Source organism: Callithrix jacchus, chromosome 16, assembly GCF_049354715.1.
Source record: "Callithrix jacchus isolate 240 chromosome 16, calJac240_pri, whole genome shotgun sequence".
NCBI classification, from domain to species: Eukaryota; Metazoa; Chordata; class Mammalia; order Primates; family Cebidae; genus Callithrix; species Callithrix jacchus.
Genome location: NC_133517.1, coordinates 49,640,001 through 49,663,337, shown reverse-complemented (window position 1 = coordinate 49,663,337; position 23,337 = coordinate 49,640,001). Strand labels below are relative to the sequence as shown.

Here is a 23,337-nt window from a genome sequence, read left to right as displayed (position 1 = left end):
AAGTTACTATGCTTCCTGTTTATATGATCACTTCATGGTTTTAAAAAGTATGTAGTGCTTCCTTAGCAGACTCAGAGGAGAAGGATCCCAAATCCAATTATATGTTAGGATGATAGGAAATAAGGGCTGGGCATGGTGGCTCACACCTGTAATCCCAACACTTTGGCAGGTGAGGTGGGTGGATCATTTGAAACCAGCCTTGCCAACATGATGAGACCTCATCTTTACTAAAAATACAAAAAATTAGCTTGATATGGTGGTGCACGCTTGTGGTCCCAGCCACTTGGGAGCCTGAGGTGGGAGGACTGCTTGAACCCAAGAGGCAGAAGTTGCAGTGAGCTGAGGTTGCACCACTGCCCTCCAGTCTGGGCAACAGAGTGAGACTCTGTCTCCAAAAATGAAAGAAAGAAAGAATGTACATCAGTGGTATCCCTTTGATCTAAGTAGTATAAATGTATCATGTTGTAGATAATAGCAGTTTTCCAATTGTTTGCTGTTGTTCAAATGAAAATAAGCTAGCCATTCAAAAATGTTTCTTTTAAATATAGTCAATCTTTATATGCAGAGTGACTTATAAGATCACTTTAGATCTGTCAGAAATGCTGGAGGGAGTTTGTTGTAACATATTTCTGTACTATAAGACTATAGTATTTTGCCTTCTATTATTTTCAAACATGTCAAAATGAAAATGTATTATTTTTCTGAAAATTGGGACATTCAAATGGACCTCAAGATACATGGTAAGCTTAAGTATAAACATAAAGATTAATATGGAAATATTGTATTTTCTATATTTCATGAGGCAAAAGAATAAAATGCATGTGGCATATACATATGCTGTATACATGTAATCTCATGCTGAATACAACAGTATTATGAAATGCTTTAATACTTTCACTATTATTGCATGTAATATATTAGTGAAGAGGCTTATTGATGAAAATGAAAACTGCTTTGGCATCTTTATTTTGGAATTTTATGTAGTGTATTTTCCTCTGTTCTGCAGTATCTATTTAATACACTTAATGTTTACATATATATGTATATATATATGTGTGTATATACACACATATATATGTGTGGATGTGTGTTTGTGTGTGTTTTTACTTACATTTATATCATTTTACAACTGAGCATATGTGGTATTTGAAAGTTACAATATAGCCACTCCTTCCCTTAACCCAAGTTCTAACCTACAGGGTTTCTAGAGAAAGTGATTTCTCCACATTCAGACTCTGGACTTTAAAGTCTATTTATACAATGAATGTCAAATTTATTTCTAAAACCCTCTTTGAGAATAAGAGTGACCTTTTATTCTGACATATATGAAACTTTATGGTGTGCATAAGTTACCTTTTGATTATTTTTTGCATGATTAAAAATTTGCAAAGTTCTTATGGCTCCAAAGAGCCTACCTGTAATAAACAGCTCTCCCCTTCTAAACCACAAAACAGGTTTGAATTGCTTGAGCATTAGAGCTAATTGCCTGCCTACTTCAAAGGAAGAACCTGAAAAGAGAGAGAGGGGAAAAGTCACAGAAGCAGAGGCATTGCAGGCAAATCCACCTCTAAATGTTATGAGTTGTGGCTTGGAGGAGCCCGGCAAAGTTATGGCCTCAGAACTGCTGTTTGCGATTAAGTTGATGGGGAGAGTCTATCCCACAATCTTTCCCTGCTGCTGACACAGAGTCTTTGTTCACATTCAGATTTCTCAAACTGTTGCCAGGGTCAGGCTGAGGTCAGACACCACAGTGATGTATAGAAGAACATGTCTGGGAATTTCTCTCACACTTAAAACTCATACCAGAAAATGAAGAAGAGGACCCTGCAAAATCTGTCTGATGAGACCCAGATTATATACTGTAGCTTTTCTTTTAGTGCCTTCATAATTTTCTTTTTCTTCTCCTGACATACAATGTTTTATTAATGTGAGTTGCGATAGACCTTACAATTTTATGTCCCCTCAAGATAAGGACACTCAGTAGCACTCTGACACTTCATTTTCCAGCCCTGGGGGAAAGGCCCAGTAAATCTACTCCAAGAATTCTTGCATCCCTCCCCAGGATGAATTGAAAAGTAATTGCCACAAGCTGTCATAGGTCAGGAAATAGAGATCATGTCACGTGTGTGGACTTGGGAGGGACACAGCCCCATCCAGTTGATCTCAGCCCTCCAGCCTCCCAAATCCAGCTCGGCCACCAGCCACTGTACCTACCAGCGTGGCCTGGTGCTGGGAGGAGGGAGCCTGTGTTTGATCAGTAATTATCACTGATGGGTGAAAGCAGGCTAGTGTCAGAAGAGGTGTTGTTTCTTTCCCTTCTTGAAGTTAAATTTCTGAGTGTATTCGCCTGAAAGGGAAGCTTCCCTCAAACCCTCAGATGATTGACCCCCTAAACAAGGGCCATCCGTCTGCTTTTGTGCAGAGGCAAAGGGCAAAAATGGAATAAATGGATTTGTATGGTGCTTTTGAGGACTCACAGTTGAAACAAACTCTTGTTTTGAATGTATTAAATGTCCTTGTTTTCCCTTTAGCTTTTTGGAGTTTCCTATTGAGCCCAGAGCTGTCTCCTTCTGTTGTTGTCCTGATCACACAGTTGTAGAGTGTGGCTGGCAAGTGAGGCACTAAATAGAATTTTTTTTTTTTTTTTGGTGCTCAGCTGCTACATATGACAGTGGATATTTCATTCTGCTGTCAGAACGTTATTAATAAAACATGGGGTGTGGAGAGGGCCACGATTTCCCCTTTCAATCACTATAGCATTTGCAATGAAAATTTTATTCAGTGTGTAATTTTCAGTTAATGCTTGACACTTAAAATGTCCATAGCAGCGTTTTGTATGGTTATTGAAGGGTTAATTGTATCATGTTCTCTGCATAAAAGCTCTGCTTATCAAAAGCAAATAGAAGAGTGTATGCAAATGTGTGTCAGTGACCTTTTGCCTTTCCTGGGTTAATTTATATGGTCATTAAAGATTTTATGAAATTGAGCAGCCTGGTGCTTCAAATCCCATTTTACCTTCTTCTCCTAATTTATGTAATTCCTACCTGAACAGGGGAATATGATTTTTATTTTTTGTGCTGCAATGAAAACAGCATGCCATGCGGTGGGGAGTTGTGAGCCTGGTTATCTGGCATTACTCAGATTGCTAAAAATTCATTAAAATGTGACATCAGCACAGTGAGAGACAAATGATCGCAGGATGAAAGAGAACAGTGGGCCTTTCACGGATTAGTGCTACACAGCCCCAGCATAGAGGCTAACTGCATAAACAGATTAATCCACCAGCAGTGGCATAGCTAAGATTTACAGAATAATTAAATAGGGTTGAGTTACTATGAGGATTTCCATGTAATCTAGCTGGTGTGAACCCGTGAATGAGGTGTGGGGTGATGCAGTTGTCATAGAAGTATACCTTGTTATATCCTGCACCCAGCATAGCTCCCCCTACAGAAAAAAAAAAAAAAATCCCAATATAACTGAAGTTTTGAGATCTTACTCTAAGAAAATTCCAAAGAATTCCTTCAGGGTCTGGGTTCTGAAAGCAGGAGTAACACCTGTCTTATGTTTAACCCATTGTTATGACATTATTTAAGGTGTTTCTCTAAGAATCTGTTTTTTTTTTTTTTTCTGACACCTATCCCAGTACATGGAACATGGGTTCATGTTGTTACAAGGTTCTACTCTTGATATCACAGAATTGCCTTATTTCCAATTTTTAAATATGTTTTGGCTTAAACTGTACTAAAAAAGAATTTATTTTAATTTAGTGTAGACCCATCCTCTCAATGGACCCTCTAAAGAAGAACCTTTAAATTCAAAAACTGGCATTGGTACAGTCAGCATGATCAGCATAGAGTTTTGCATAAATGTGTGTTCTCATCTGAGTATGAATATCTGTAGATGATTCATAAATAACAAAGTTTTCAAGTGGTCACTTGGTTTATTTCAGTATGCATTTTGGGTTTTCAGTTCTGCTGACTGGTGTGCCTTTCTTAACAGAAGAACAAAGTGAGGAGGCAGAAGGAGCTACTAAGCCTACAGCAGTGGCCGAGGAGGATGAAAAACACACAAATGAGAGAGACAATAGTGAAGGCAAAAACTGTAATAAAGACTCTGGTAAGATGCGAAGATGCGAGAATCTTTCACCTTGGCATTTCCCTGGATCCATTCCCTGCCATCAACTCTTCCTTCACCATCCCCCCACCCCACAAAACTTATTAAAAGCTTTTATTCATTTTAAACTGTCTGAACATCCCCACTACTATTCATTGCATGTGCATTTTGCATGTGATTTCTATCAGTAGCCTCCCATTGACCTATTTTTAATCATAACCATCTGACAGAATAGATGTGGATAAGTTGAAGAATATTACAGGACGACCAGTGAGATTATTTTTTAATCAAATCAGTTTGTGTGCTTGTAATTTTTTAAGCGCCTTTCATTAATCTTAGCTATACTTGTGATTCCTCTGATGGCATATTAATTTTTCATAAGCATAGGATTAGATATCACTTGAATTTTGTCATTCAGTCACATGTAATCCCCCGCCAAACCACGTAACCCTAAAAATAAATGCTATTTTTTCTTGCTTTTTTACAACTTACACTCAGGAATTTGCCCTTTTTGAGGGCATCTATTTGAGGTATTTCAAACAAAATCCAGTGAAAAAGTTTACAGATGATTCAGCCTAAGAAAGAGGAAATATCATTGAAAAGGGATTAGGTGCTGGGTAATTTTGATCTTCTAGAATAGACAAATCCCAGTAATGAAAGCTACTGTCTTTGAAAACAAACCTTCGTGTCATGACATTTACTTGTGCACAAACAAACCATAGGCCAGCATCTGGTGTGGATACCTAAGGCTTTTTCTGTGTTTGATTTGGCAAATATATGACTTCATCCATGCTTTGTATGTATGAGATGGAAATCTATGGTTGCAATGAATATTACATTGGCTACTTTTGCTGCACGCTATACCTAGTTTTATTATGTTGGACTCATTGAAGCAGAAGAAGTGCTGAAACGGGTTCAAGCCTATTAGTTTCAGGTAGTCATCTATCTTTTCCTAGAATTCCAGTGACAGCCGCATATAAAGGGCTTGTATTCACTATGAAGACATTGGGTTGTGCAAAAAATATCATTTTTACATGCAAGTTTATTTAAACCTGAATCATCCCACATTTGTAATTCAGTCTTTGCATATCGAAGTTATGCATTCCCTTTAAAAATTATCTGAAGGGCCTCTCTGCTCCCCTCCCCACACTGTTCAGCACTAAATTTCTTTCAGGAGGCCAGTGAGAAAAGCGCCACTGAGATTTTCTCCTAGGATATAGTGTCTAACATATGATTCTAATTTGACTTAAACAAAGAAGACCTAAGGTTGGTATTGAGCCGCAAGCAATGTAAAAAGAAGCCATAGCTGTATATTAGTAGGTCGGCTCCTGAAGTTACTGAGGAAGAATTAGAAGTACCTAGTGATAAGTTCATGTGAAAGACAGTACCATCTAAGCTTTATTTGGAAAAGATTGAAAATTACAAGGTGGTTTATTCACTTTCTGTGAAGGACCGCATCAAATTAACTGCTTGCCTGGGTTAGGGAGGGCAAGATTCTGTCTATATTCAGTGGTATCTTTAACACAGTATTACCAAAACAGATTGCAGAATATATTCTTCTCATTCTTCAGAAGAATGTGTAACAGAGTTATCATATTTGTGTTAATTCAATGCCCATGTAATACGGAGGTATATGACATTATGCCAGGTCTTAAATATCTAATATCCAATACCTTGTAAAGGGTGGATTCTGGGAATCTCTAGAAAAATGGATCTAATTTTACTATTGAGGAAAGAATCTGGCTTGGAACATACCACAGATGCCAAGGCTCTGTCTTTACCAGTGCCACTTACTGCTCTGCAAAAGTGGTGGGCTCAATCACTCCCTAATGGTCTGATGAATTATTGTTCTTTCTTGGGCACCTAATTGTACCATCCAGACAGGACGTGGGCATATGAGAGGATACAGATAATTGTATAATGGTAGTTATTTAAAACAAATTTCATCCCCATAGAACTGCCTTCCTAGGTTTATCTATAGGGATTAAAAAATGAGCTCTAAGCAAGGACCAACTAAAAGCAATTGCTGAAATGCAAATATTTAGCTTTAAAGCCTTCCAGCCTTCAAGACAGTTCTTGTGGTTGACAAGTAACACGAACATTTAACAAAGTTTACTGCCTTCCAAATTGAATGGTTTTAGGTTTAAAAAATTATTACGTGGATTTTTCCCTAGTATGTATTTCTAATGATTGAACAACCACTTCTATTTATTGTTTTTCTTTATGTGTATCATAAATGTAAAAAAAAATACTAGCAAGCTTGCAAATTAATCACTATCTTAATATGTTAGATGGGAAGGTAGTTTGACCCAACTTTAACATATAATTTTTTAGATAGGAACAAATTAACATATGTTAGGAAGACTATGTTTGTGTTAAGCTGTTGTGCTATGATGCTGACATTAATCTGCAGGAGGAGACCTTTCAACATGAGACTTGGCAATATGCAAGTTATATTTGTTGAATATTCATTCATAATAGAAAAGCTTTCTAATGCCTCATTTATATTGTCATTTAAATCTAGTGCCACTTTAGATTAATTATAATCCAAATTATAGCTCTGTGCAGTACAAGAATTAATACAGAGTTTATCCAGATTAATACATTTGCATTGAAAATGTAATATGTCTCTGCCTTGGCTAAGGGGACCACTTTTTAATAAGGGAGTAAACATGAGGAAAGATGGAAATTAACCTTCATTATTGCAATTAAAATTATCCTTTCATTCTAGTCTCATTAGAAAGAATACTGTACTGGTAATTATAATTTATAATTATTTGGAGTTGAATAACATCTTCTGTTATATCCAAGTTTCATAGTATTCAAACTTTATTAAATACATTGACTCATTAATAATAACTCAGTACTTTGTTTTGTTGTTTTTTTTTCAAGATTTGCTTCTAGTACATGTGCATTATTGGATTTTTCTAACTTGTTATGAGCATAAACCATTTTACAGCCTTCTGTATTTTAGGGATTGAAAATTATTAAGTAGGCAGCATCTGCATTGAAATGAATTATGTCATTTTTATATTAGCAATCTCATGCAAGTTAAATAATCCCATAACTGACAGATAATCATTTTTTCATCTATTTGGCGTGCTTATTTGTAATTAGACTTCTTTTTTTGTTAAAATAAATTAAAATGGCATTAGTTTTTGAGAATATTGTGCTATCCTCAACAACACAAAATAAATTAGGATCCTATTTAAAAATTTTTTTCTGATCTAGGGTAACAAACAGGGTTTATTTCAAATAAAGTTGCAGACATAAACTATAAGCAATTACAAAACTTAATCACAATCTTCCTCAAATTAATTGGCCCTTATTTAATAGGCATTACCAGGATAAAACAACTTAGAAAAGATCCCAAAGTTGATTTTTCTATGATTTACCAGGGATGCCATAATATGAAACCTAAGATAGTATCCCTTTGAGTAAGAAAGGCATACACGCATAGAATGTAACATCCTTCGTCTTTACAAACAATCCTGATGACTTGCCTCATCCTCTAGAGTCTGATTTTGTCATGTTACCACATCTCAGTATTCTCTGCCTCCTACTATTAGTGCTTTGCATTTTTGAGGTACCTAACTAATGTTTGATGTTCTAGCTTTTATTTATAACTTCCTTACAATTTCAAATGAAATAATCTTTCGGAGGCTCCTGGCTTATATTAAGACTATAGTTTAAGTTAATTAGCCAGAAAACTTTTGAGACTGACACATACTGTGTTGAATACTGTAGCCAACAGTTGTTGCAACAGCCATATGATAGTGACCCTAAAACTTAACTCTTACTTTTTGATACAGCACAGAACATCACTAAATTCAAAAGCAATTATATTTTTTGATGACTATTAATAAGCATAAAAAGAAAATCAATATATTCTTATCATAGATTGTATTGATATACCAAATATGTACACCAGCTTAGTAAAATGTTTCAGATCTTAAAATCAATACTTTTTTTGATCTTTGACAGTGTCAGTATGAGAATAAAATACACATTATATATGCTTAAGGAAATGAGTCCATAGCTATACATTTAATAGATTTAGAAGTTTCTGAAAGATTTATTCTATTTCTGATGAGTCAAAGGACCTGCAAGCAACAAAGTCAAGGAAAGTCTCTTTTAACTTGTGTGTGACAGTCTTTGATAGCACAGGGACTTGGATCAACTTATTGGTCATGTCCAATTCTACCATGTACTCAAAAGAATGATAGAGGGATATGAAAGAGTATTCTTCTCCTAAGGAAACAAATTCTTACTTATTAGTGGGGGACCTTTTAAAGAAACATTTCATAGGAGAAGGTAATTGATAGACATTGGCTGATTTAAATGGCAATGATTTTATACAACTTGGTCTGACATTTTAAGAAGTAAGTTTTATTTAAAAATATAAGATGTATTGTTTTATTAAATGTTTATTTTTTAATGCTTTAAAACAATATTCCAAAGTATATTCAGCTTTGAGAAAGAAAACTATATTTTTTGATTCCAGAGTTAATAATGGCAAGATCGTAGGACTTACAACTTTCCTATTTTGACATATCTTTGGATATAAAATACTTGGGCATTTTAAAATCAATGTAATGAAGCTTTTCAGTCTTTCCTGGATTTAAGTGTATTCAAATTCAAATACCATAAATTATTTTTTAAATATCTAAAAAACCCTAAATTTCTTCAGCACATATATATTAAGACAAATGTGCCAATTCAAATAAATTCTAGTGCTTGTAAATCTAGAAATCAGTGTCAGTATAATCTGATGAAAACTTTGTATTAATTCTGTATCTACCATGAACCCCAATAAAATAAAATTATTGTCATAATATCACTTAAAATCTATTTTAATTTTGGTCTGCATAGAATCACTCTTACTTTTATATTTCTTTCTGAATTTGAAATTTCTGAAACTATTTATAAGGTATAAAACACGCATCTCTAGCCATGGTTGAAATAGAATGTATTTTTTTGTTTATTTTTACTTTGTTTCCATAACATCCTTGACCTTATTTCTAAATTAAAACTGGGTTATTCTGCAATAAGGTGCAATTTGTTCATTTATGTGAACCTTATGTGTATTGAAAAAAAAAATCAAGATAAATCTTCATGCACAGCATACAATCAGATTATGCCTGGACTATATATTTACGCGGGGTCTGATAGCAATCAATGGTTTAGCTTCATTGCATTTCAAGATGTATTTGCACCCAGTTGTCCAGTGATAGTGTCCTCACCCTGGAAATAATTTAGTTGCAAATTGAGTGGAAGATGGTGAAAATTGAAAGTTAAAATTAGAAATACTCATAATAAACAGCAGAAAAAAGGTCAGATGATGCCGTGCTATGATGAAATTGGAATGGCTGGTAAATGAGGTTTTGTGTTTGTCATGAGATGTATGTGACATGCCTACCCAATGTTGCTGTAATATCTAGCCTCACAGAGGAGATTATCGGGCAAATTGATGCTGGAAAGAATTTTCTTTTAGATTGGGAAATTAGAATTGCACTATTTTCCTTGATGTGTATGAGGCTGATGTGTACGAGCATGTAACACTGCTCATCTAGGCAAAATTTTAAACCGTTTTTAACACCAAATATTTGGATTAACCTCATGAAACCATTGTCTTCTTGAGATTTGTACTAAATATTATATGTACAGCCAACTGCTGAAATATCTACAGTAAAGAGTAAATCACTAATAGCAGCAGCTGATATATATGATTAATTTTTAAATCCTTTCAGTTTTTAAATCCATTCATAGCATAAAATTAGTATTTAAGTTTCTGAATTACAACCAGTCATCCCTTCTCAGAATTTTGAAATCTTTTAAGTGTCAATGAATTTTAGAAAAGAGATAGGTAATTAAATGTTAGTAAAAATAATGATTTTTTAAAGTTAGTATTTGTGAATGGAAGTAGATTTGCTTTAATGTGGTAAAGGCATTCTGAGACACCAGAGAGAGTGTGTTATTGATGAATCTTTCAAGGCCACATAGGGTTATCTAAACATGAGACAGGAGTGCATTTTAAAATATATTTATAAAGTCCACTTAGAGGACAAAAAGAAGTGTTCTTTTTGTCTTTTGAGATTAGCATTATTTAAAATTGCTTGTTGGCTCTTTTTTGTGATTCAGTGTGTTTAGCATCACAACTATTTGAAAAACATAATCTTTCTCATTTTGACATTGTGTTTTTAAATTGAGTTGTTCTATTCTTTTTGGGAATCAGGGATAATCACACCAGAGAAGGAGCTAAAAGTCAGTGTGGCAGGGGGTACCCAGCAACTTCTGCTGGCAAAAGAAGAGGATGTTGCAACAAAAAGGTCAAAACCTACAGAGGACAATAAATTCTGTCATGAACAGGTAAATACTTTTTTCACCTTTGCTGTGTAAATCTTTTTTTTTTTTATTGCTGCTGATAGTTTTAAAGTCCCAAATGTTTTCGTGCTGTTGAAATGTATGTAGACATTGCAATTGGCAATATAATTAACTTCTGGTATGCTTTTTTTTTTTTTTTTTTTTTTTGAGATGGTGTCTTGCTCTGTTGCCCAGGCCAGAGTGCAGTGGCACAATCTCGGCTCACTGCAACTTCCGCCTCCCAGTTTCAAGAGATCCTCCTGCCTCAGACCCCCTAATAGTTAGGATTACAGTCACACACTACCATGCCTAGCTAATTTTTGTATTTTTAGTAGAGATGGTCAGGCTGTTGCCATGTTGGCCAGGCTGGTCTCGAACTCCTGACCTTAGGTGATCCACCCGCCTTGGCCTCCCAAAGTCCTGGGATAACAGGTGTGAGCCACCACACCTGGCTCTTGGTATTACTTCTGCTGTTCTGAAGTCATCAGAATACATTAACTATGTTGAAATAGCTAGAAGAGAAGATTTGGAATGGTCTCAGCACAAGAACTAATACATGTTTGAGGTGATGAAAATCCCAGTTACTCTGATGATTACACATTGTAAGCATATATCAAAGTATCACATGTACCACCAAAATACAACTATTATGTGTCAATAAGAAATACATTAACTAATAGTGGTCATGTTTATTCAATATTTTCCAGTTCTATCAATGTCCTTATTGTAACTACAATAGTAGGGACCAAAGTCGTATCCAGATGCATGTCCTGTCACAGCACTCGGTGCAGCCGGTCATCTGCTGTCCTCTCTGCCAGGACGTCCTCAGCAACAAAATGCATCTCCAGCTGCATCTGACGCATTTGCACAGTGTGTCTCCAGATTGTGTGGAGAAGCTGCTTATGACAGTAAGGATACCAAATACTGATGCATGTATGACAAATCTGTGTTATGGTATCAATATGAAATCTGTAATTATTGGTTTATAGAAATGTATTTCTCCTGAGCTCCTTAAAGATCTATTATTTCCCATGTTATAGTAATCATACCCAAGGCCCATTTGTGATCTCTTTTGCTTGGAAAAAATATGGTATAAGGCATAGCTTAGTAAAGAACATATTTTGCAGTCTTCTTTTTATATCTATAGTGTTTATCAAATAACCCCAGTGGATATCTTGTGTTTCAAACTTTATTCATTATCATTATAAAAAATAAACCTACAGAAACCTTTGAACCATACAATAATGGTAAAAAGACTACAACACTGCCACAGCATTGATCTAAAGTTTGAAGGTATGGTACTGATCTGTAACATCCACAAAACATCCCTGCTTTGGCTAAAAAAAAAAAAAAAAAATGTAAGTGAGATATGCTACCAGAAAGAGTGATGTGATGGAATTTGTGATTTCTGGAGTACCATTAACATAAACCCTTTTGGTTTTCAAAGGTGCCTGTCCCTGATGTGATGATGCCAAACAGTATGCTACTGCCAGCAGCTGCCTCTGAGAAATCAGAGCGGGACACACCTGCAGCCATGACAGCAGAGGGGTCTGGGAAATATTCAGGTATGCAATCTTATCATCAAAACCTTCAGACAACAGGCTTAGGGGCTTGAATTTGCGGTGGAAAGATTGTTACTATAGAAAAATTTTTGTAAAGCGTGGGGGAAAAATGGATGCCATTTCAAAGAGCCATATTTTACAATTCATATTTTGTATCTGGTTATCTGTAAGTGACCTCAGGGAACCCAAGTGTCAGGCACTCAGGAAAATTCTGTGTAATCTAATTCATGAACACCAAGGGATAGCCTTAGTATCATACTAGTTGCATCATACTGTAATGACCTTTGACTTGCTTTCCTCTCTTTTCTGAAATTTCTTGAGGTCAGGGGTGATTTCTTGTTTGTCTTTATATCCACAGTACCCTGCCCAGTGCTTGCTGTATAGTAGTTGCTCAGCAAACATTTCTTCAAAGAATCAGTTAAGGGGAAACCTTTAGAGGCTCCTATTTATAATATTTATTAACACTTAAGGAGTAGGTTTTCTTATTCTAAGAGAAATGTTTGTGCTTTTTCCTAATAGGTGAAAGTCCAATGGATGACAAAAGCATGGCAGGTCTTGAGGATTCAAAGGCTAATGTAGAAGTAAAGAATGAGGAGGAGAAACCAACTAAAGAACCCTTGGAAGTATCAGAGTGGAATAAAAATAGCAGTAAGGATGTGAAAATCCCTGACACACCGCAAGATCAATTAAATGAACAGCAAAAAAGGCAACCGCTCTCTGTTTCTGACCGCCATGTCTATAAATATCGCTGTAACCATTGTAGCTTGGCTTTCAAAACTATGCAGAAGCTTCAGATACATTCCCAGTATCATGCAATTCGGGCTGCGACAATGTGTAACCTCTGCCAGCGCAGTTTCCGTACATTCCAGGCTTTAAAAAAACACTTGGAAGCAGGCCACCCTGAACTGAGTGAAGCTGAACTTCAACAGCTGTATGCCTCCTTGCCCGTGAATGGTGAACTGTGGGCGGAGAGCGAAACTATGGCCCAGGATGACCATGGCCTAGAGCAGGAAATGGAGAGAGAGTATGAGGTGGACCACGAAGGGAAAGCAAGTCCTATAGGAAGTGATAGTAGCTCTATCCCAGATGACATGGGCTCTGAACCAAAGCGGACCTTACCTTTTAGAAAAGGGCTCAATTTTACAATGGAAAAATTCCTCGATCCATCTCGTCCGTATAAATGTACAGTGTGTAAAGAGTCATTCACCCAAAAGAACATTCTCTTGGTCCACTATAATTCAGTTTCTCACCTGCATAAGTTGAAAAAAGTTTTGCAGGAAGCTTCCAGTCCTGTTCCCCAAGAAACCAACAGCAACACAGATAACAAACCCTACAAGTGCAGCATCTGCAATGTTGCATACAGCCAAAGCTCCACACTGGAAATCCACATGAGGTCTGTGCTCCACCAGACAAAGGCTAGGGCTGCAAAGCTGGAGCCCGGTGGCCCTGTGGTTGGTGGGCACAGCATTGCAGGGAATGTTAACAGCCCTGGCCAAGGGATGTTAGAGTCCATGAGTTTAGCAGCCGTAAACAGCAAAGATACCCATTTAGATGCCAAAGAATTAAATAAAAAGCAAACTCCCGAATTAATTTCTGCTCAACCTACACATCACCCACCACAGTCACCAGCACAAATTCAGATGCAACTACAGCACGAATTACAACAGCAAGCTGCATTCTTTCAGCCTCAGTTCCTAAACCCAGCCTTCTTGCCTCATTTTCCCATGACCCCAGAAGCACTGCTGCAGTTTCAGCAGCCTCAGTTTCTCTTTCCATTCTACATACCTGGGACGGAGTTTAGCTTGGGGCCAGATTTGGGCTTGCCAGGCTCTGCCACATTTGGGATGCCTGGCATGACAGGAATGACTGGCTCCTTGCTTGAAGACCTAAAGCAGCAGATTCAAACCCAACATCACGTTGGCCAAACTCAACTCCAGATACTACAGCAACAAGCACAACAATACCAAGCCACACAGCCCCAGCTGCAGCCTCAAAAACAACAGCAGCAGCCACCACCTCCACAGCAGCAGCAGCAACAGCAGGCAAGCAAATTACTAAAACAAGAGCAAAGTAACATAGCGAGTGCAGACTGCCAAATCATGAAGGACATGCCATCTTATAAGGAGGCAGAAGAGATTGCTGAAAAGCCAGAAAAACCAAAGCAGGAATTTATAAGTGACGGTGAAGGACTCAAAGAAGGCAAAGACACAAAGAAGCAAAAATCCTTGGAACCATCCATCCCACCACCCCGAATAGCTTCAGGAGCCAGAGGAAATGCTGCCAAAGCGTTATTGGAAAACTTTGGTTTTGAACTGGTCATTCAGTATAACGAAAACAGGCAGAAGGTACAGAAGAAGGGCAAAAGTGGTGAAAGCGAAAACACTGACAAATTAGAATGTGGAACATGTGGCAAATTGTTTTCCAATGTTCTTATTTTAAAGAGTCACCAAGAACATGTACATGGGCAATTTTTTCCATGTGGAGCGCTAGAAAAATTTGCTCGTCAATACAGGGAGGCCTATGACAAGCTTTATCCAATTTCTCCATCTTCTCCAGAAACGCCACCCCCACCACCTCCCCCTCCTCCGTTGCCTCCGGCTCCTCCACAGCCTTCCTCTATGGGTCCTGTAAAGATCCCCAATACAGTTTCTACTCCTCTGCAAGCTCCACCACCTACTCCTCCCCCGCCGCCACCACCACCCCCTCCTCCTCCTCCACCTCCTCCACCTCCTCCACCTTCTGCTCCCCCGCAGGTCCAGCTGCCTGTTTCTCTGGACCTGCCACTCTTTCCTTCCATTATGATGCAGCCTGTACAACACCCTGCACTTCCTCCCCAGCTCGCCCTGCAGCTGCCACAGATGGATGCGCTCTCTGCAGATCTCACCCAACTTTGCCAGCAGCAGCTCGGATTAGATCCCAACTTCTTGAGACATTCTCAGTTCAAACGCCCACGGACAAGAATTACAGATGATCAATTAAAAATCCTGAGGGCTTATTTTGACATCAATAATTCCCCAAGTGAAGAACAGATCCAAGAGATGGCAGAGAAATCTGGCCTCTCCCAAAAAGTTATCAAACACTGGTTTCGAAATACACTTTTTAAGGAACGACAGAGAAATAAGGATTCACCATACAACTTTAGTAACCCTCCTATAACGGTTTTAGAAGATATCAGAATTGATCCACAGCCCACCTCTTTAGAACATTACAAATCTGATGCATCATTCAGTAAAAGGTCTTCTAGAACGAGATTTACTGACTACCAGCTTAGGGTTCTGCAAGACTTTTTTGACACAAATGCTTACCCAAAAGATGATGAAATAGAACAACTCTCCACAGTTCTCAATCTACCTACCCGGGTTATTGTTGTATGGTTCCAGAATGCTCGTCAGAAGGCACGAAAGAGTTATGAGAATCAAGCAGAAACAAAAGATAATGAAAAAAGAGAACTCACTAATGAACGGTACATTCGAACAAGCAACATGCAGTACCAGTGTAAAAAGTGCAATGTGGTTTTCCCCAGGATCTTTGACTTGATTACGCATCAGAAAAAGCAGTGTTACAAGGATGAAGATGATGATGCCCAAGATGAAAGCCAAACAGAAGACTCCATGGATGCCACCGATCAAGTGGTGTACAAGCATTGCACAGTGTCTGGCCAAACGGATGCAGCCAAAAGCACTGCTGCCCCTGCAGCAAGTTCTGGCTCTGGGACCAGCACCCCCTTGATTCCATCACCCAAACCAGAACCTGAGAAGACTTCTCCAAAACCTGAGTATCCCACAGAAAAGCCAAAGCAGAGTGACCCCTCTCCCCTTTCTCAAGGCACCAAACCAGCCCTGCCATTAGCATCAACTTCCTCAGACCCACCGCAGGCATCCACAGCCCAGCCACAGCCACAGCCACAGCCACCAAAACAACCCCAACTTATTGGAAGACCTCCCTCGGCCTCTCAAACCCCGGTCCCTTCCAGTCCACTGCAAATTTCCATGACATCTCTCCAGAACAGTCTACCTCCACAGTTGCTACAATACCAGTGTGACCAGTGTACAGTTGCCTTCCCAACTCTGGAACTCTGGCAGGAACACCAGCACATGCACTTCCTCGCTGCCCAAAACCAATTCCTTCACTCTCCTTTCTTGGAAAGGCCCATGGATATGCCCTACATGATATTCGACCCCAACAATCCGCTGATGACTGGACAACTGCTGGGCAGTTCCCTCACTCAAATGCCACCTCAGGCCAGTTCCTCCCATGCCACAGGCCCCACAACCGTTGCTGCTTCCCTTAAAAGGAAACTGGATGATAAAGAAGATAATAACTGCAGTGAAAAAGAAGGAGGGAATAGTGGTGAAGACCAACACCGCGATAAACGCTTGAGAACCACGATCACCCCGGAACAGCTGGAAATACTCTATGAAAAATACTTGCTGGATTCCAATCCTACCAGAAAAATGCTCGATCATATCGCACGCGAAGTCGGGCTGAAAAAAAGGGTCGTGCAAGTCTGGTTCCAGAATACACGAGCGCGGGAGAGGAAAGGCCAGTTCCGGGCGGTGGGTCCAGCACAGTCTCATAAACGGTGTCCGTTCTGCCGAGCCCTGTTTAAAGCAAAGTCGGCTTTAGAAAGCCACATTCGCTCCCGCCACTGGAATGAAGGGAAGCAGGCGGGTTACAGCTTGCCACCAAGCCCTTTAATATCCACCGAGGATGGGGGAGAAAGCCCACAGAAATACATTTATTTTGATTACCCATCTTTGCCATTAACTAAAATTGATCTATCAAGTGAGAATGAATTGGCTTCTACAGTGTCGACACCTGTAAGTAAGACAGCAGAGCTGTCGCCGAAGAATCTTTTAAGCCCTTCTTCTTTTAAAGCAGAGTGTCCTGAGGATGGAGAGAATTTACATGCCCCTCCTGCTGAGGCTGGGTATGATCAAAACAAAACCGATTTCGATGAGACTTCATCGATCAATACGGCAATCAGTGACGCCACCACGGGGGACGAGGGAAACACGGAGATGGAAAGCACCACAGGAAGTTCCGGAGATGTGAAATCGGCTTTGTCTCCCAAAGAGCCAAAAACTCTGGACACACTGCCAAAAACCGCAACCACACCTACCACGGAGGTCTGCGACGACAAATTTCTCTTTTCTCTCACGAGCCCATCCATCCATTTCAATGACAAAGATGGCGACCACGACCAAAGCTTTTACATCACGGATGACCCGGATGACAACGCCGACCGCAGCGAAACCTCCAGCATAGCGGACCCGAGCTCCCCAAATCCATTTGGATCCAGCAATCCCTTTAAATCCAAAAGTAACGATCGGCCGGGTCACAAGCGTTTTCGAACGCAAATGAGCAATCTTCAGCTCAAGGTTCTCAAGGCTTGCTTTAGTGACTACCGAACTCCAACCATGCAGGAATGTGAAATGCTAGGGAATGAGATTGGTCTGCCCAAACGCGTGGTCCAGGTGTGGTTCCAAAATGCAAGGGCAAAGGAAAAGAAATTTAAAATTAACATAGGGAAGCCTTTCATGATCAATCAAAGTGGAACGGAAGGCACCAAACCAGAGTGTACGCTCTGCGGGGTGAAGTACTCTGCCCGCTTGTCCATCAGAGATCACATTTTCTCCAAACAGCACATTTCAAAAGTGAGGGAGACTGTTGGCAGTCAGCTGGATCGCGAGAAAGATTACTTAGCTCCGACCACGGTTCGGCAGCTGATGGCACAGCAAGAACTTGATCGTATTAAGAAAGCTTCAGACGTACTGGGCTTGACGGTACAGCAGCCAGGCATGATGGACAGCAGTTCCCTCCACGGCATCAGCCTGCCAGCAGCCTACCCAGGACTCCCCGGCCTTCCTCCAGTCCTTCTCCCTGGAATGAACGGTCCATCCTCCTTGCCGGGATTCCCACAAAATTCAAACAGTAAGTTATTTAAAGGAGAGTCAGTCTGGTTGAGTAGCATCAGGTAGACAATCACGTGCAACCAAGAACAGGGTGCCTTTGGATTTCTTTATATTTCAGCTAGTGAAACCAAGCCATTATTTGAAGTATATATTATATTGGCTATAGCTAATTACCAGGAAGTAGGTCAACTGAAACACAGAAAAATAAAGACTAGATAGATCAAAGCAGATTCTCAGATATAAATTCTTTGTATCATTAGAGCTTTATGCCATAGAAATATTATATTTACATATTAATTTCAATCTTGATTTCAGATGTCATTCCAGCACAAACATGTGGCTTAGTATTTGGTGCAAATATTAAGAAAAGTGAAACATTAAATAATGAATTCATTGGTATCTTAATTTATGGTCTTTCCTCCAAGGGATGGGGGGTGGTGTTTTTGTTTGTCCCACCCCATCCCCCTCCCTACCACCTGGTGATACCCAGAGGTCAAAAGTTGAGTCCTCCAGCTACAGGTATTCACCCACATGGTACTTAGCAGATTAATAAAGTTTATGTTTAAAGTTCAGCAACTAAAACTATGATTCCCGTGATAATACATAATTTAGCATTGCTATACTATTTTGATTTTTGGAGCATCCATTACTACTTGTTACCTAAATAAATTCAACAACCTTAGAAATACATTAATATTACTTCATGCCTTTCTTCCCCTCACCCGCAGCCCCAGCTAATGTTTCTACTTAAGGCATAACACATTTGTAAAGCTGTTTGAGACAACCTCAGATGCTGAATCTAATTCTGTGCTCATCAAAAGATATGCAACTTGTGCAGTTTTGATTTAGTGAATAAGCATAGGTATTCAACTATATTATGTTAAATAAATGGAATATAATGTGCTAGACAATCCTGTAGCCAAAAATATAACAAAAGATATATATCACCCAAAATAGAAAAACATGGTTCTTCTATAATCTAAGTAAGTTTTGTTTCCCAAATTATCAATGATTTTTTTCTATTTAAAAGGAAAATTTAACATGTTAAAGGGACATCTAGAATTCACTAATTATATATATCTACAACGTTTACCAAAAAGTAAGGAAAGCTTTTTTTTTATTTTTACAAATTGAATTTTTACATAAATTTCAAACTTTTCAATTCCATTAAAAACATAGTTGCCATTGTGATCTTAAGTTATTCCTATTTTAACTTTTGGTTTAGGAGGTGTGAAAACAATGATATCCTACGGTCCCTCGGCCCCTGCTAGCTTCTCTGGTTCCCTGTTGAGTGATTTGGTTTTCGAGAGAAGCAGAATGGAGCTATACATATAAAGAATGTTACCGTCCCGGCACAGTGGCTCTTGCCTGTACTTCCCACAGTGTGGGAAGTGGAGACAGGTGGATCACATGAGGTCAGGACTTCGAGACCAGCCTGGCCAACATGGTGAAACCCCATCTCTACTAATAATACAAAAATTAGCTGGGTGTGGTAGTGCACACCTCTAATCCCAGCTACTTAGGAAGCTGAGGCAGGAGAATCGCTTGAACCCGGGAGGTGGAGGTTGCAGTGAGCGGAGAATGCGCCACTGCCCTCCAGGCTGTGCAACAAGGGAAACTCTGCCTCTAAAAAAAAAGACCTTTACCAGGAAAATGTCTTAAATGTCGTTAACTGTCATACCAACTCCCCTCACCCCAAAAGTATCTTAGGCTCAATTATCTAGACAATTTCGGAGCCTTAAATATTAGAGGTACAATTAAATGTTTTGGTTGTTCATTTTATTTAAGTAAAATAGAAGCGTTTGGAGAATAATGCAATGGCAGAGGTTTTTTTGCATACAATATTAGTCTTGTTATTTTCTGGTCCCATTTTATATACCACTGATTACTGACTCAGAAAAATAATGTACATGGAAAAACTTCTATACGTAAAATAGAGGAGTTTTGATACTTTTATATGGGCTAAAAACAGTTGAAATATCTGTACCTTTAATCTACAAGTCTGTTTTGATTGATAATGACCGTGTTGTCATCCCAGTAAGTGATGGTCAAAGCATCTTATTTTTTTCTCCACTGAGTCTGAAGACCTTTGTTGAGACAGTGGTCCTTCTGCCAACTGCCCTTTGGTCAGTCACTCTGATATGGGGACCAAGAGGCCCTGTGAAAGAAAATGAGAAAGGAGGAGAAAGAGATGTTTATAAAATATTTAAACAGACTAACTTTTTTCTTCATTCTACTCACCATAAGTTATGTCTTCTCCCTAAAATACGGTCCCTGTTTGTAACTATCTGCATTGGTGAGAAGTTGCTGGTGGCAGTCACTCCCTGGCTAGGAGTGTCTTTAAACACACGAGGTACCAAGGAACTCAAAGCTGTTATATCTGCTGCTTTATTAAATCATGGACCAAAACAGACTGGGGAGTGTTATAAAAAGAAAAGCTCCATGAACATTGCTACCTACTAAAATTTTCAATTTCTCTCAACTTAGTCCTTTGTGAGAGATTTTAAACATTAACCCAGCAGAATTACCAGTGGGGCCCCACCTGAGTGCCTGAGTTCTCACACTTTCAGTTCATGTCTTTATTAGGTTAATCTACCTATGGTGGGTAATGCTGACTATTTCAACAAGCTCAGTAGAGCTGTAGTTCTCTATTTCCCTATGATCATTTTCTGCTATATTATCTGTCACCAAACAATTATCTTCTTTGCTTAACGGGAGAGATAGACATACCAGTTAAGGCAAAATCAAAAAGAACATTATAAGTAAAATATTTCTGTGTTTCTTACAAGCCCTGGGCTTTTGCTACAATTTGTTGTCAATATGAACATCTTTGAGAATATGACAAGTTCCTCTTGGCTCCTTTTTAATAGGATTTAGTTATGGAAAAGACTTCATTTTAAGGATGTCTCATCCCTTTGAAAGTAACTTCCAAGACTTTGATTAGAAGGAAATCACTAAAAATTGCTTCAGTGAAAATAAGATGGGCTGTAATAAGTTTATTCAAAGGCTACACTACAAAATTAGCTTAATTGCAGTGTACATGTTCGGTTTTAGTATTTATCAACTTCTGAATTTCCTGATTTAAACAAACACTTTATTTTATTTTGGGAGGTAGAATTGTTTTTCTGGTTGGATATCGGCTTTAATGCTCACAAAACTTTCTTAGCTAACTTCCAAGAAACTTGCAAATTTTTTAGTCCTCAAAATCACTAAGAAGGCCCTTTCAGGAGTAATATTCATCATGTGTGTCCCCTTCCTAAACAGTGGCACAGCACTGCGTTTGGTATCACCACCTACCATTGCTCACTCTTTAACAAAATGAATTAGTTTTTCTTTATTTTTTGTTCACATCCTCATTTTTCTATTATGATCAAACATAAAAAGGGAGAATGGCCATAAAATATGGATGTATGTTTATATACCTGGAAAAATTCGAAAACATTAAATTTATATTTTATCCTTTAGAGTGTAATGGGCTTTGGGATTTTCCTCAAAGTGAATAGAAAAATTACTTGCTTTTCTATATTTAACTTATTTACTTTATCGTTTAAAGTGGTGTCTGATTTTAAATGTTCCATTAGTGTTTGGAAATACTGCCTAAGCTGAATTCCTTAAATGGAACTTTAGGACATGTCTTTTGCATTTTTCTCATAGTTTAATGTAATTTACTAGCACATTTGGGGTAACTCTAGATAAGATTAAGTCCTTAATAATTTTAGCACAATTGTCTTTGGCCCTATGCACATAATTATTTTTATTTCTAACCTAAAATATAAACTTGGAGGACCTTGGTCAAAGAAACTTGGAAAAAAGAAACTACATGTAAGTGCGTTATGAAGCAGGCATTTTCTTTTGAAAGCATTACTTTCAGTAATAGGTAGCTATTTAAGGAAAACAAAACCAAACAAAATGATGGTAGTATGAAATTATTTACAGAAAAATGTTTAATTCTGTGTAAAATTTCTAAGAACTGCAGTAGGAGTTGGGAAATGGGAAATAATGTATATTTAAACATATAACTGGATAAAAGATAAAATTCGATACTCATTTATTTGTAAATTGCAACCACTTATTCCACATCTCTGTTACTGTTCAGCTTTTCTCTTCTATTTCTGGTTTTCTGGCTACTGAATCTTTTACTGCAAATTTTTATAGGCTGATTTATTTTGCTAGTAAGCCAAATGCACATAGTTTATTATGTTTAATCTATACCTCTTTTCCTGAATTTTTTTTAGCTTAGCTCATTAATTAAGTCAGCTTTTTCTCTCAAGATGTTAAAGTTTTTAAAATTTGTGATAAGCTTTGATTTTGGATTATTCGGAATTCCTATTGTAGTCTTCTAAAAATCTGTATTACCTTGTTATAGAACCCTGGCTAAAAAATGTAGACCCACCTGACGAGAAAGCCTGAGTCAACAACTATTGATCCATCTTGCTTCCACAATTGCTATTTTATCGTGTCTCTGTTCCTTAAAATTTATCTTGTCTTAAATTTTCATGTCAGAGACATGTAAGCCAGTAATTTCCTCAGATTCAGAGGGAAAATGAACTAGCTGAAAGGGGGTACAATTATTTAGTAGGAAGTTGTACTAGTATGAGATCTAGAACTAAGGTTGGTTTTGTGAGTAGACAAAAGAAGCTGGCTACCAATGTAATATTGCAGCAATGCAAGTAAAACCTCCTCCATCTGAATCACTCTGGCTTGAAATTTTATAATTAGATACTAATTCCTTTAACTTAACATATTGTTCTCTGTTGAATGGAAAATAGCATAGACTGTGATGAAATCAGAATATCATAGCAGAAAGGAACCCCCAAAAATTTTGAATCTAGTATATATTGAACCCTTTTTATACTACTATATTCATTTATTCAGTTCTTTCTTGCCAATACAATTTTATAAAGAGGCAAGTGGAAAGGCAATACCAGACATAGAATCGTAGGGATAAAGGCAAGGGAGTTGTGCATGTGGGTCCCCAAAGGCAACTCTATTACTTCACAGTTTTCCCTAGGGCTAGATCTAAGTCCCAGGAATCTAGAAGTGTGTTACTAAATTGGATTAAAGATCAAGGAGTTTATTCATTCATTTTTATCATACGTCAGTAAAGCTTGGGCCATTTTTATTTAAATTTCTTTTAAATGTGTGAGCCATTTTCAGTAATATGTGTGTACTTGCTATCAGTTTATTTTCTGGAACTAAAATAACTACAGTGTTATTTTCCAGGATTTTCTTTTCTTTTTGCACATTTTTAAATATTTGAATTATTTGACCTCTGAAATTGATTCAGTTAAACTGGAAGATAAATTGGAGTGACAGCTATAAAATTTAGTCTCCTCTAGCTTATCTACCATTGAGTCATAGATTCTCTTTGTCAAGCACCTCCT

At 38.1% G+C, this 23,337-nt stretch overlaps 1 protein-coding gene across 3 annotated transcripts in view; it reads left to right on the top strand.

The window, feature by feature from the left end:
- Positions 1–23,337, top strand: part of ZFHX4 (zinc finger homeobox 4) — a 191,203-nt gene that overhangs the window by 161,971 nt on the left and 5,895 nt on the right. For all 3 annotated transcript variants that reach the window (XM_017965422.4, XM_017965420.4, XM_017965421.4), the window contains exons 6-10: positions 4,000–4,116; positions 10,349–10,482; positions 11,184–11,384; positions 11,924–12,041; positions 12,558–17,972. In XM_017965422.4, coding sequence (XP_017820911.4) covers positions 4,000–4,116; positions 10,349–10,482; positions 11,184–11,384; positions 11,924–12,041; positions 12,558–17,972 — 5,985 coding nt within the window. The remainder of the gene's footprint in view (positions 1–3,999; positions 4,117–10,348; positions 10,483–11,183; positions 11,385–11,923; positions 12,042–12,557; positions 17,973–23,337) is intronic.